Source organism: Thunnus albacares, chromosome 11 (assembly GCF_914725855.1).
Source record: "Thunnus albacares chromosome 11, fThuAlb1.1, whole genome shotgun sequence".
NCBI classification, from domain to species: domain Eukaryota; kingdom Metazoa; phylum Chordata; class Actinopteri; order Scombriformes; family Scombridae; genus Thunnus; species Thunnus albacares.
Window position 1 is genome coordinate 19,560,314 of NC_058116.1, and position 15,368 is coordinate 19,575,681.

Sequence of the window (15,368 nt, forward strand, 5' to 3'; positions counted from 1 at the left end):
AAAAAAACAAAGCGCTGTAATGCAGTGCAGATTTGCTTGAAAAATCTGCACTGCATTACCAGGCAGCGACAACATAACTCAGGTCAGAGAAGGCAGACTTGCTGTTTACTGTAATGGATGAGCTACCTTAAACATGTTTCAAGTATCTGCAATTTGTTTTGTATCATACAGCGAAGTAAATGGGAATCAGTGGCTGCCTGCAAGGCAGGAAAAACACATTAAACAATCAACATGCTTTGGAAAACTGTGGCAGCAATGTTTAAATATATGAGTTGAAGTAAATGAGCTAAAACATGCAAAAACACTGAAATGGTCACGTAAGAACACTCAGAAAACATTTTACTTGCAAAAATGTGCACTTCCATAATATGCAGACACACACACACACACACACACACACACATTTCCATAATTTATGTGTAACCCTGAATGCAGATGGTCAAATGGGTTCTCAAAAATGTGCAATTCAAACATTAGCATTGTCACAGTGACAGAAAACCATCATAACACATCACAATTGTCAGTGTAAGAGATGGCAGTTTTCTGAGGGCTTGTGTGTGTGTGTGTATGTTCAGGGTTGGGCGGTTAGAAGTAGTCTCTTCTTCGTGAATCGTCACTGATGAAGGATGGGTTCCACTGGGCGGGGTAGATGCATGAGTGGCGAGAGCCCGGCAGACCTGTGAATGGGTACAGGCCATTTCTGTCCAGGTCAGAGTTACGCAATGCAGGCTGCAAGAAAGGGCACAGAATGAGAGAAAATATATTATAAGATGTCTTTATTTAACAGTTTTCTCTTGTCTGATATAGTGATTTATTAATTGTATTCTCATACACACACACACTAAGCAGTGAGAGTCAAAATCAGAGTTGTATTATGCTGTATTGTATGTCTCCTTACAGAGTAGTAAATGTCAGTCATCTGCAGCAGGTTCTTGGTGCTACCGTTCTCTTGCATCTCAATGGTCTCCCGGCCCCACTCCATGGATATGCGGTTATTCTTGGGGAAGTCTGCATACGGAGACATTTGCAGGTCTCCACTTTTGAAGATGATCTTGTTGATGTCATTCTTGTCTCTCCTAAGGGATAAAAAAAAAGATATTAAATGTTTTAAAAAGTAAAAAAAAGTTAACCAAAATTATTACTTTACCAAACTATCCAACTTATTGTTAATTATACAATAAAATCAACACAGTTTATGGTCATAAAGGTTAATTGGGATTACTTTGTAATCAACGTTACTTCTAAGAAACACACTGATGTTAAAATTTGCCATTTCCATTTAATTAAATGCTTTCAGGACAATTCCCAACAGGGAATATCTCAGTATAAAAAAACTATCTAGACTGCAAGATACCCACTGGGGTTATAGTAAATGTATGTTTTTTGGAATTTGGGTGAACTGAGTCTTTAAGTTACTCTTTAAATGTTTGTATATTTATATATTTTATATTATATACTTGAAATAAGGTAGAACAACTCATATTACTATACAAGGTGTAAGAAAATTTAGGGTTGTAAAAGTTTGCAAAATGAGGATGTTGTCTATGCCAATAATAACAGCAGTCTTACTTGCAGCAAGTGACAATGAGAGCAATGATGAGGATGAGGAGCAGGACGCCCCCTGCTGGTGACACCACAACTGCAATCAGCTTGTAAACTGAAATGTCAAAAAGCAGAATATTAAATATTTAACTTTGGCATACACATGTAAGGATCACAATAGGAATCTGCTGAAATTAGTTCATGAAATTGATCTTCTATTGAAACTGAATGTTATAGTTTATTGATTTTCAGTGATACTTACAATTTCCACAGTTGAATCCTCCAAATCCAAACATGCACCTGAAAAGTGGAGACAGAATTTGCAGTGAAAATGTGACCTTTCAGAGTAACTGGAACAACAAACACATAAAAAAGAAATAAAGCTGAACTTACGGGACACAGGTGCCATTTTCAAGCTTGTAGCCATCCCCACATTCTGAAAGAAGACGATTTGATCAGAAACTGTCCAATGTTTGCTAATATCCGGTGGATTTGATTTTGATACATTTTTAGATTCAACATTTCCCCCAGAACTGTATTTTTTTGAGGAAAGAAAGAGTTACTTGGTTGTAATCACACCTACACATGGCCAAAACCATGATGGGAACATTTAATCAGGTGCAATATGTAGTTTATTATTTGGTTTGTTGGTATTTTATGGTTTAATTATTCACTGACAAATCACAACACACACACACACACACACACACACACAGCTTACCTAAGCAGGACTGGTCGTCGGGATTGTGTTTGTAATATCCTTGTAGACACTGGCACTGGGCTGTGCCACTGCTGTCTGTGCAGGTGGAACGCTCTGTATTGCACTGAATCTTCTGGGCTGAACACAGACTCTCCACTGGAACGCAGAGTGGACAGAATTAGTCATGACTAAGACAACTCAGGAATCCGACTATAACTAACATGCTAAAATAAGATGTCAGAAAAGAAAACTACATTCCTTGTTTCCCTCAATCACTATCAGGTTTCATGTCAAGAGGAAACCAGAATTCATTAACATACACTTCAGGTTCACAACAACCATCCTACATACAATTACTGCTGTATATGTGAGCTTATATTAATCTCATTGTATATTATATAATAACATATATTAGTATTTAACAGTGTTGCAACATTGTCCTTTCATTTTGTTGTAGGTTTCCCTGTACTGTAATGTTGTGAAACATATCAGATGGATGATGTCATGTCAAGTGTGTGAGCGATATGGTTTCTTTAGTGAAGGAGCTATTTATGGCTAAACTGTGCCCTCTAGTGGCTGCAAACATACTCACAATTAATTTTGATTGTCTGCCCTCAGTTGGATGAGGGTTAAAAGGATCAGAGATGACTAGCTATAACATTTACCGCGATAAGTGATCTGGTGGTGCAGGACCATCCGGCAGTGGGCTACCGAGGAGTTGCAGTTGCTGAGAGACATCTGGATGCTGTTGTTGACCTCCTTGATCGTCACATTAGTGGAGATGGAAAACATGTTGACAGCCAATATATGAACTCCATTCTCTTCTCTGTGGGGAGGAGAGGTCTTTAAGAGGTCTGCGCTGACAAAATGTCCATGTTGCATCATTTTGCATCTACAAATACCTCTACTTTTTTAATCTTAGTTTCAGTATTCTTACAATGAGTCATGGAAAATAGCAAAACAAACACATCATCCCACTAGTATGAGGGAAATTATTGAAACAAGTTGAATTGCATTTGGAGCTGAGATAATCTCACATGGTAGGCTAGTTATTGTCACTTAATCATTGAAAGATGTGCTTGATTTCAAAGTGAGAGATTTATTTACTTTTATTGGCCTTTTAATAATGGTCAATAGTATGTAAAGAGGTAACCACTTGTTCCTTTTGTGGTTTTGAAAATATAACAAAAACCTACATAAGATGTACAAAAACTGAGGAACTTACTTCTTACTAAGAGTTGAGCGTCTGTAACCGCGGAGGACTGACAATGAGGCATTGAGCTGAGGAGAAGAAAGGAAGAGAGCGTGTATCAGATATAATACACATAAACGTTGAGGAGAATATGCAGCGATGTGAACTGCTTCTCACCAGCTGAATGATCTCTCTCTGGACCTCATGCATGGTGGAGCTCTTGGGGGTAATAGGGTCATGTGGCAGTCTGTTTACACTGAAAGTTCCCAGAAATGTCTTTGCTATGGAGGGAGAAATTTACTGTCAGTGAATCGAAATAAGATATAAATTAAAGATATAAAGATTTGCTGTAGTGATGCATTCCAGCAGAGTTAAGAGTCATACCTCTGGTGCAGGTGCGTCCGTCCTCCAGGTCAAGACCCAGCGGACATTCACAGGTGAAGGAACCTCTTGTGTTCACACATCTGGAATCAGCGGGGCAAGGGTTCTCCTCACACTCATCCACGTCTGCACACACAATTGCATGCAGCTTTTTACTATATTATACTTAAAAGGGCCTTCACTGAATCCATAAACCTTTATATAAAATCTTTATTTCCGATCTTAACCCTAACTTTCTAAACCTGCACAAAACTTTGACCACACCACACCAGACTTTTTTTTGATAATTTTACAATCATCATGACTGACTGACTCACGGTAGGGCTTTTCATATGTAAAGCTTGTGAGATTATTCCAATACACACTATGTTTTAAGTGACAGGTCCTCAGCTGTGTAAAACTGAGTGTTGCTGGGTTTTTGCACCACATCCTCCAGAAATGTCACCCACATTTTATGAATGAATCACAAGCAAAAGCAAAACTAAACAAAATGTTGCTCTTACAGTGAAACAAGAGAGACGTCTTCTCATATCTCAGTTGTGACCAAGAATGATAAAACTCAATGTTATCAGATTGTCAGGAAGAAGAGAACAGAGGCTTACCATCGTTGCAGGTCGGTCCTGTCCATGCCGGTTGACAGTGGCAGGTGGATTGATGCCCTTTAGAGCTCACACACATCCCCCCATTCATACAAGGGTTGGACACACAGGGGTCTCCTGGAGTTCAGAGAGAAGAATAGGCATTTTACCATATATTATAGAAAAAAATGAACCAGAAAGTTCTGTAAAAACTTAAAGTGAAAGAAGAGTGTGAACTACTGACTTGGTGGTGGTGATGTCTTGGTGGGTCGGACATCAGCGAATGATGTTGTCACCACAATCGCTGTGGTTCCTCTGTCTACCTGTTTCTTGGTAGTTTGCAGAGCCTCTGTGCTCCTAGTCGGGGTGCTATGGGTGTAGGTAGTGGTGATGTGCTGGCTATGGGCCGTGGTGACTCCCAGAGTGCCTGTGCTTGTGTCCAGCTGCAGGGTGGTGATGTTTGTTGGGTTAGCCACCCCAGTGGATGGCCCCTGGGTTTGGCTGGGGGACAAGCGGTGAGTGGAGTGCACTGCAGAGGTCTGCTGGCCCAGGGTGGAGGCAGTGGTGGAGGGTGTGGTGTAACGGACGGTGGCTTGGGTAGGTGACCCTGGAGTGGAGATGCTAGAGGTGCTGCTGATCCTGGAGGATGAGGTGGCAGGCAGAAGAGGGGTGGTGGTGGTGGTGGTGGAGGGAGTGGCTTTAAAAGTGTCTTCCTCTGTTGTCTGTGATCTGTTTAGAGTAAATAAATGAATGTATTTTTGAATCAATCATACAGACTCCTGACAAGAACTGAATAAAAGCATGTAAATACCATTTCCATCTTTACATCTTTGCCTAGTGCACCTCAGGATTGACATTACAATTTTGTTGATGATGAAAGATAAAATGTTAGCATGGCCGCTGATCTGTGCTTGCCAATATCCTGCAACTTGTTGCAATTCTTTAAAGCTATGTAGATGTTTCTAAATAATAATAATAATAATAATGATAATATTACATCCTATTCTCTGCTGTTGTGCTACTTAACCAAATCTTTCCTTGGACAATTCAATTTCTTTCTATTATTTATATAGTTATGATTGAGGACAGATTTTAATAAACAATAAAATATACCTTTCTGTAACAGTGACAACTGTGGTGGTGAGGAGGATGTCAGTGGCCAGCACTGGTGTTTCCGTCAGAGAGTTGTCAAGGTTAGTTGTAGTACTGCTGACTGTAGGGGGCGCTGTGGTCAGTGCAAAGCTCACACTTTTCTCCCTGGTCTGGGATGAAATCCCCTCTGTTCCCTCTTGGTTCTGAGTGCTAGAGCTGAAAGCTCCAGTGGAAGACTCTGTGGAGGATCCAACACTAGAGCCTGACCCCTGATCTGTCCCTGACATTTTGGTAGGAACACCTGCAGGTGAGATGACAGGAGTTGTGGATGAAACGGACACTTCAGATTGGTCAGTGCTGGGCTCTGTCACTCTGAGAGGTGGTGTTGAGTCTGAAGTCCCCTCTGATGTTGAGGTGTGTTCGTGCTGGGTGGCATTAGGTGGTCCAGTTAAAGTTTGGGTTCCTCTGGATACCCCTGGGCTCCCAGTTTCTGAAATTATCCCCCCGAAGGACTGAGTGATGTGCTGGTCTGTTGTGTCCCTGCTGTCAGTCCTGGTGGATGGGGCACTGTGGGTGTAGCCCTCAGTCTCTGTGCCCCCTGTGGCTGGAACACCCCAGGTAGAGGGGGACCGATGGGAGTTGGAGTCTTCTGTAAATGCAGAGGAGGTGCTGTTGTTAGAGGAGGAGGTTACAGACAGCAGGGTCCTCTCTCCGGCTCGGCTGATGGTGGTGGAAGTGTAGGTGCTGTCGGTGAGGACGGCTGTCTGTGACGCCGAGGATACGGCATCTCCCATACGGAGAGTGCTGTCCGGGCTGTCCTGGGGCATGCTGGAGTCCTCTGTCGCCATCGAGGACATTGTCTTCTGGGACACAACAGGAGAGACATCTGGCAGTTTGTCCGTGTGAAGGGGGTCCCTCCAGTCACTGCTGCTACTGCTGCTGTTGCTGGTGCTGCTGCTGCTACTACTGCTGCTGCTGCTGCTGATGCTGCTGCTGCTGCTGCTGCTGCTGCTGCTGCTGGTGGTGGTGCTGCTGCTGCTGCTGCTGCTGATGCTGCTGATGCTGCTGCTGCTACTGCTGCTGATGCTGCTGCTGCTGCTGCTGCTGCTGCTGCTGATGCTGCTGCTGCTGCTGTTGATGCTGCTGCTGCTGCTGCTGCTGCTGCTGCTACTGATTCTGCTGCTACTGATGCTGCTGCTACTGCTGCTGCTGCTGATGCTACTGCTGCTGCTGCTGCTGCTGCTGCTGCTGCTGGACTCAGTGGTGGCTGCAACAAGGGTGGAGGTGAGTGGCTCCGTTGACAGACGTACAGTCTCTAGTGACCTGCTGCTTGTTTCTGTGAAGGTTTGTGTCTGCTCAGTGTCTGTGGAGAAACAAAACAATACAAAGTATGTTTAAATACTCACTTCAGATAAATATACAAGCATGTTGAACACATCAACTTGAGCTCTGAGAACCTATGATAGACATTTTTTTACTATTTTCTAACACTTTATAGACAAAACAATCACACCATCAATCAAAAAAAGTCAGATTAATTCACACATGATCATAACTCCTTGGTTACTTGCTGTCAGGTTTGTCTCAGGTATGATCCAAACTCTTTTAACTTGTAATGAATTTTAGAATCTGGGAGTCCTGTAGTGATCGATACACAATCAATTAAAAAGTCAGGGTCAGCATGGTGGATGCCATTATAGGGAGTCCAAACCCTCTCTTTATTTGTTTTTCTCTCACTTTGTCAACATTTTTTTTATTATAATCTCCCTTGACGTTGTAGTTCTCTTCCTGCTATGGCCACCAGAGGGAGCTCACCAAGCTGCATCTGGCCTTTCCAGGCGACAGGAAGAGGAGGAAGATGCTGTCAGAAGTACTGTTGCTTGCTGCAGAGGCAATGATTTTGGGTGGAGAACAATTGGCAGCTGAGCTCGTCTACTCTAACAAAGGCTTGAGGTCCTAAATATGGTGGTGACTGTCTCCGTTGGGAATCTGCCATTTCCTTCCTAAAGCTGAGTGAGCACAAAGCACAGGCGGAAAACTGTCACCATGGATCTGGGCGTGTATTCATGTTAAGTATCTGTTTGGTTTTTTTAGCCTGGCTCAAAATTATTGTTTAGTCATATGAATAAATGAAACCAGAAGTGAAGTGTTAAGAAAAAAATGTGCTGATAGGATAGGGATAGTTTTTTTTTTACAAATTATTTTCTGTGCATTTTGTCTTTATTTTACAGTTGAGAGTAGACATCATGGGGAGAGAGCAGCATGGATGCTTGAATCAACCCAGAGATATGACAGTTACATGGTACCGGTGAATCTTTTTAAAAGCAGCTCATTACTTTAAAGCTGCAATGTGTACATTAATTTTTTTGTTCACTTGGGACCAGAGGATCAAGCTGAAAACACAACATTGACATATTAACACTTATTTGTTATGGCTAACATTTTAGCAAAGAGTTCATCCTCCACATCCAGGAGATATGGATCAACATTAGCATTCATTTTTGATGTTCTGGATGTTGGTACAAGATTCGCTCTTTTTAACTCTGTTTTGGTCTCCACTGACTAAAAATATTTGTCTCTTTAGCTGTTGAATGCTCCACTATGTTCTCCAGCTAGTTGCTAACTGTGTCTCTATGCTACTTGGTGCTGTGCAAGTAAGAGTGCAGTGAGTTTAACAGAGCTTTTATACCGAAAATGTGAAAGGAAACAGTAAAACTGCAGGTTGTTAAACCAAAACAATGAGCTGCTAAAATTGTATGAAATGATAAAGGAAACTGCAGTTGGGCGCTAAATATCTGTGGGTTCATCACTACAAGCAATCCCTTTCACATAAACATTGGTCATTTCATCCATTATTGACATAAAACTATTGATTAGTGCAGCTTTTAACCTGAATTAATGGATTTTTTGGCCACTTGGGGGTAGCAGAAACAAGTTGTTCACGCAGCACTGACATATTATCGCCATTTAAGTTGATATGTTGAAATTGTTAGAAAACAGTCGCTTATTTACACATCCAACAGTTACGGAGCAACATTATCATTCATTCAGAGTTGTTTCTGTCCACCTGGTGAATGTAAGTCCAATATTCACTCTCTTTTAGCTCTGTTTTTGTTCTCTACCAACTCCTGAGGGAAATATCCTGCTCTTTAGCTGCTAAATGCTCCACTATGTTCACCAATATGTCGTGAAATCTTTCTCTTTGCAGTTCAGTGCTGAGCATGTAGCGTACAGTCGGTTTTTAGAGCTTTTTATTTGAAAACAGCCGCCTGCTGCGGCCAAAAACGACGCAATGAGAGTGCTGAAAGTGAACCAAAACAGTAAAGTTGCAGCCAGACATCTAAACAATGTGCTGAAACTCGATATAAAGTGCCGTTAAGCCCTGGGGGAACAACAGAGTCACTGATAATTCTCTGTAGAATCATGAGTGACGTCTCTCTCATTTCATACATTGTTATTATAAAAAATATCAATTATAGCTGCTTAAAATTATAGAGCATTTCATGGGCTGACAAGATGTTTTAAATATCAAGTGTACAGTAATTGAGAAATTAACCTCTGACCTAGACGGTTTTCTCTGCCTCTCCCTGATGCTGTGCTGTCTGACAGGCTGTCAGTTATCTGGCCGGTCTCCAGCAGCTCAGGACTGGAACAACAGCTCTCTGAGGATGAGCATTGGTGCTGGCCAGCATCCTGACAGCCAGCACACATAGACCAGCAGCCACCATCCAAAACCGGTGGAGGGGGGGGAGTTCAACTGCAGAACGACCCGTCCACTGGGAGTCTATTGGAAGAACTGGGCTGCTGGACTCTATTTTTCTCTCTCACTTCCTCTGCATGTGTCTCTTTCATTATTTCATTTTCTCTCTCTGGATCCAGCCTGGGCAACAAAACTCAGACTGGAACGTGGTGTTGGCAACAAGTGACGGACACTCCCAGATTCTCTGCTGTTTATCTCTCAGCTCTTTAACACGGGCTCTTTTAGTGTCGTCTTTTCACATCTGTTATACTTGAGAAACTCTGTGGCTTCCATTAGGCAAATACAATATGTTCAGCATATCAATGAGCATAGATGATGGTATGACAAAGCAGTGTTGTGAATGGATTGGTCGATACTCTTTTGCCAACAGGCCAAGCAGGACATTTGCTGCTATGGTCAGAAATCTTGAGCAGTGATTGAGATTCACAGCTCAGTTTGTGTGTTTGTCATTAGATGACTGCATCCTGAAGATCTGGTTTGGGAGAGGAGAGGTGAATCTGGGTGAAATCTGTGTGAAATCTGCGTGTGAGGAAAGTGAATCATTTCCCCTTGGTCATTCTTCAGCCCTCACATTGCTTCAGAGGAATTGTACTGGGCAGCTCCCCGGCTGAATGTGTGTAAACGCATAAATCAAACAGAGTGTTGCTGAAAATGAACCAAATAAAAAAATAAAAAAAATCTTCATAATGTCCAGCAGCCTTCTAAAAAAGTGAAGGTTATCACAGACATTCCTTTTAAAGTTAAATAAAGCCTGGGCCTTTAAAAGTGGCCAGATCTCAGAGTAACAGTGAATTGAGTGTATATGTCTAACCAACAGTTTTGTGTATAGATCCACAAGTGGCGTTTTCACTACAAAACTACTGTAATCACTGATGTCACATGCTTTCACAAGCAGTTGAAGAAAGTACACGTATGGTAAGTATAGGGTATACAGTGTATCATACAGATAGCATATTTGTACTTGGTGGCGACCAATTAACAACTACAACACAACATTATTAATAGTATAGTGGTAATGGTGGTAATACTATTTTATTAATATATAAGACATATAATAATAAGACAGTATTTAAGAGTATTTTACTGTGTTGCAGTTGTTAATATTTGAGCAGAAAAACTGTAACTCTCTTACTTTACACAGAGCAGGTGGATTTACCAAAATAATGAATTGTCAGTGTAATAAAGGTCTGGTGCTCTCTGTTGATGAAGTAAAGGTCACAGCCATTATTGGATATTTTAAGTAGGGCTGGGCAATATATCGATATTATATTGATGCCGTGATATCAGACTAGATATTGTCTTAGATTTTGGATATCGTAATATCATGATATGGCCTAAGTGTTGTCTTTTCCTGGTTTTAAAGGCTGCATTATAGTAAAGTCATGTAATTTTCTGAACTTACCAGACTGTTCTAGCTGTTCTATTATTTGCCTTTAACCACTAAGTCATAATATCCACATTACTCATGATTCTTTATCAAAAATCTCATTGTGTAAATATTTTGTGAAAGCACCAATAGTCATCCCTACAATATCGTCTCAATATCAATATTGAGGTATTTGGTCAAAAATATTGTGATATTAGATTTTTGATTCAGCCCTAATTTTAAGATGTGTTATTTGGCATCATGCTTCCCAATGGTTGCATTATGCTTCTCAAATGTGAATATTTTCTGGTTTCTTTAGTCTTCTATACAGTAAACTGAATATCTTTGGATTGTGGACTGTTGGTCAGGACAAAAAAAAGACATTTGATGATGTCACCTTGGGCTTTGGGAAACAGCGATCAAGATTTTTCACCATTTTCTGACATTTTATGGACCAAACAACTGATCGATAAATTGAAAAAAAAAATTGACAGATGAATCAATAATAAAACTAATCGTTAGTTGCAGCCCAAATCCTAATATTCAAGTTTCTAACAGTTATTTATGCATATCCTCCGAATTCAAACGTCCCTTTATTCCCGCTGGCACAGATAGAGATACAGCAGACTGTACCTAAAGCGCTATTTTAGGGACAAAGTCACTTAACTACATGACCAGTTGGCTCTCCTAAAACATGAAGTAACAGTTACAACCCTTTTTTCTTCTACTGTCTTTAATTGCTTTGAGACATGCTCTCCTAAAACTGCCATATGGGTAATTTTGGTATCTATCGCAAATGACAAAGGTGTCCTTCTTACACCATGATGGTTGATATCGGGCCTTTTGCGCAGGGAATCAGGGCTCAAATATTACTCTCACAATCCAAGCTTTGGGGCTGTGGCATCCTCACAAAGTGGAAAAGGTATCTTGGGTTCTTCTCCGCCTCGTCCTTTTGTATGAGCAATATCTGTTATCTAAAAGCATCATAATCCCTCTCTGATGTGTCCACTTCTCTTCTTGTGCATCATCTTGTTTATTGGTGGCATATATTATAGTCATGAGCGATTCCATAGAGTAGAGTAGTCAGGACCGCATATACCACCTGTATGAGTTGGTGAGCCACCAACAATGTTTTAGCCTAATTTCAAACAGGAAACTTGCAAAGGTGTTAGAAAGTAGCTGCTCGGCGTTTTGCACTCTATGAACCTGAAAGTGAATGGGTATAACTTGTGATAAACTGGTAAAACCCATGAATGGTCAAAGTTAACGTGTTAACTATGCTTGTTGGTCTTCTGTCTATCGCTTTAAAGCTTTCGGGAAAGGTTTGTCAGTCTAAAATGGAGCAGAAACATCTATTCCAAGAATAAAAGTAACAGACTTAACGTGGATTTACCCTCCTCTATACATCAGAGCCACAGATGTGAGTGTATGAGCCTTAAAGACACTTCTTATACTGAAATAGCGCTTAATTGACTGGTTGATAGGGCTGCAACTAATGATTATTTCAATTATCGATTGATTTGCAGTTTATTTTGTTAAATAACTGATTACTCGTTTGGCATACGAAATGTCACAAGATAGTAGGTAAACAGAGAAAAGCAGCAAATCCTCACATTTGAGAAACTTTTTTGCTCAAAAAATGACTTGAACAATGAATTAATTATCAAAACAGTTACCAATTAATCGTTCGACTAATTGATTAATCGTCTAACCCTTGTATCTCTAGCCAAGTAGTGAATTACTTAACTGACAGAAAATGAATCTAAAACAACTTTGATATCAAACTGATCATTGAATTCCCTTTTTAAGTATAATACATACATTTTAAGCAAAAAAAAATCACTGATTCTAGCTTTTAAAATATAAAAATGTGCTTTTCCTTGCCCTCTATGACAGTAAACTGAAGAGCTTTAGGTCTTAGAATATGACAACATAGATTTTTGGTAGATTTTTCCTTTTTTTAAAAAAAGAAAGGGAATTTTTCAGTATTTTCTTATAATTTATAGACTAAGCAATCATCCAATCAAATGAGAGAACAACTGGTTGATTAATTGATTGTGTAACTAATTGTTAGTAGCAGCCCTACAGTATACTGAAGCAAACAAAAGAAAAAGAGCATGATGCACTTGTCTCATGGCACCATGTCTGGGGATGAATATCATTTGAATTCATTTTGACATGCAGGCTGCACAGAGGCTTAAGAAACTCCATTTCAGTCTAAGCTCATTCATAATTTAAGAAACAGGCAATCCTCACTTTTGATTTATTATTTGGATTTATTTGGTTTTCTGGCATTTCTGTTGGATTTCTATCGTATCCTCCAGCTAAAGCTCATTTCAGTAAGATGAAAAGGCTTTTCTAGAGCCGTTTCTTTGCAGGGGAACGGCATTTCTCATACGGGGACAATGAGGCTATAAACTCAATAAACTGGACTAACATATTGTCTAGAAAGCACTTGCCATATGCAGGCCTCAGTGACAGTAATCTTACCGAAGTTTCCAGCAGTAGCAGTGTGTGTCTCAGCAGTGTGTGTGAGCAGGAGGTTTCTCTGTGATGGTGATAAACTCTCGCTGCTGGAGTGTGAAGTTGAAGTTTCATTGTACTCCATGTCGCCGGGTTCATTTGTGATGGTTGAATAATAAAATCCAGTCGTTCCCGGTTCCGTGCTGCTGTTATTTGGGGTCCCTGCCCTGAGGGGCCCCGGTAGACCCAGCAGGAGGACCGACAGAGACAAACCGAGGACGTGATTCAAAAACCACGTTTCCATGATTTTCGAGACCCCAAAAGTGGTCGCCGATAGTTGCCGTGAAGTCGAATAAATGCCGGGGAGTCTGCCGGGGACACCATGGGAGGAGCGCTTCAGCTTTTAGAGAAGTTTCATGATAATGACATAAATCCGTGTGGAGGTCCGGAGAGGAGATCCGCGGCTCTGACGGCGGGGAACGGAAGATAACAGAGCCGAGGCAGCAGCCTGTTGTTATCACAGCCCGGGCTCCTCCTCCTCCTGTACACGCACACACACACACACACACACACACACACGCACACACACACACATACACACACACACACACGGTCCCGTTATTCAACCCAGCAGTGTGCACCTCCGGTCCTGCCGTTAAAAAAGTGGAAATATTCCTTGTTTCAGTCATGAGATGCTGGTGCTCCAGAGACTGACTGTGGGTATTTTTTTTATAAATGATCAAACAATTCATCGGCAGTTGTAAATGTTAAAGGATATGTTCACAGTCTGTCATAAAACAACAGTCAGGTGCCAAAATGAACAATGACACGTTTTTTTCTTGCTGTAATCATTCCTCCTGTTCATACTGACCATTATAAGATCCCCTCCAGGTGTGCTTATAATATAAGTGATGGAGGACAAATGAGTAAATAATTATTCAGAAGTTTATTTTGAAGCTAATATGAAACTTGAGTCAAATAAAGTGGATATCTTCCACAGTTACAGTCATTTTACCAAGAAAAAAAAAATCCCTCTTTGTGTCTCAACAGACTATTTTCCTGTTCAGCTGCAGTGGACAGATCATAATGAAAAGAGAGACAGTAACTTTGAAAGGTACTGAATTGATTTGACTAATTTAGAAGGCTGAAGCTTCATATTAGCTTTAAATAAACTTGTAATTAAATTTTTGCTCAAAATGAGCACTGTGGATTTGTCCCTCATCATTTACAGTGTAACCACATTATGAAGGGATCTCTTAAAGGCCAGTATGAACAGGAGGAATGATTACAGCAAGAAAAACATGTGTCAATGTTCAGTTGGGCACCTGACTGTTGTTTTAAGACAGACTTGAAAAATTGTGAACCTGTCCTTTAATAAACTGTTAATAAATAAAATCTGTCCAGTTGCCCCGAGGGGTCTTCTTGTTGAAGTGCTGGAGGAGGTTTTTTCCACAACCTGGCAACCCAAGTTATTCAATGCCTTAAATTGATCTTTAAATCATTTTAGTATAGCTTTAGTATTTATAAAGCCATTAGTTATATAAGAGTGTCTTTTTAGAAAGTGGCACCCATACTTCTGACCTAATTATATATTATATATATGAATATTTTTCATTGTTCCTGACTTTATTTATTAGTTTTCCTTGTGAGAGTGGGGAAAGAATAAGGACAATAATGTTAAGTAACAGCTACAAGGAGCTTTTGAATGCTGCTTGACAGAAAGAGGTCTAGAAATCCGATTATTTTGCAAATGTAATGGAGTCATGCCAACAAATAGTGATTTACCACCCAAAAAGTATATCATATTGTTTCATTTGAATAAACTTTTGAGGCCCGAGGAGGTAAAACTACCCACTATTTCACAAGAAAGAAGTAAAGTGAACAAAAGTTTGTCTTGTAGAATAATATTCTGCTTCTTTCCGATCTTGTGACCTCTCAGATTTATCTTGTGATCCCCTAGAGGGATCCCACCTCCCAGGTTAGGAACCAGTGACTTTTACAACAATTAATTCATACACAGAAATTATAAATAATTTAAAGATATACACATTCCACCAGCAAAGCATCCCACATATGTTTAAAATTCATCTCTTGGCTGCAGCCGAGCTGATTTACAAGACAGAGTGTTGTGTTTCCTGGCTGGGACCTACATAAAAGCTGCCATGGTGAAATTTAAGGGTGTTGTGACAAAAACATTATTTATTGGGCGATGAAATAGTTTGCACTGTAATATAAGCAAGCAAGTAACGCAGGTTTGATTCCAACAGAAACAGAACCTGCTTCAAAGAGGATAT

The 15,368-nt window shown here is 40.4% G+C and overlaps 1 protein-coding gene across 1 annotated transcript; it reads right to left on the minus strand.

The window, feature by feature from the left end:
- heg1 (heart development protein with EGF-like domains 1) lies at positions 1–13,569 on the minus strand. The gene is made up of 15 exons (XM_044366434.1): positions 13,102–13,569; positions 6,637–6,848; positions 5,507–6,480; positions 4,638–5,122; positions 4,418–4,531; positions 3,819–3,941; positions 3,612–3,715; positions 3,468–3,523; positions 2,908–3,068; positions 2,264–2,398; positions 1,936–1,978; positions 1,805–1,842; positions 1,570–1,657; positions 899–1,076; positions 1–729 (listed from the first exon to the last, which is right to left on the minus strand). The coding sequence occupies exons 1-15, from the start codon at positions 13,376–13,378 to the stop codon at positions 586–588; spliced, it is 3,132 nt and encodes a 1,043-aa protein (XP_044222369.1). The 5' UTR covers positions 13,379–13,569; the 3' UTR covers positions 1–585.
- Between the last annotated feature and the right edge of the window lie 1,799 nt (positions 13,570–15,368).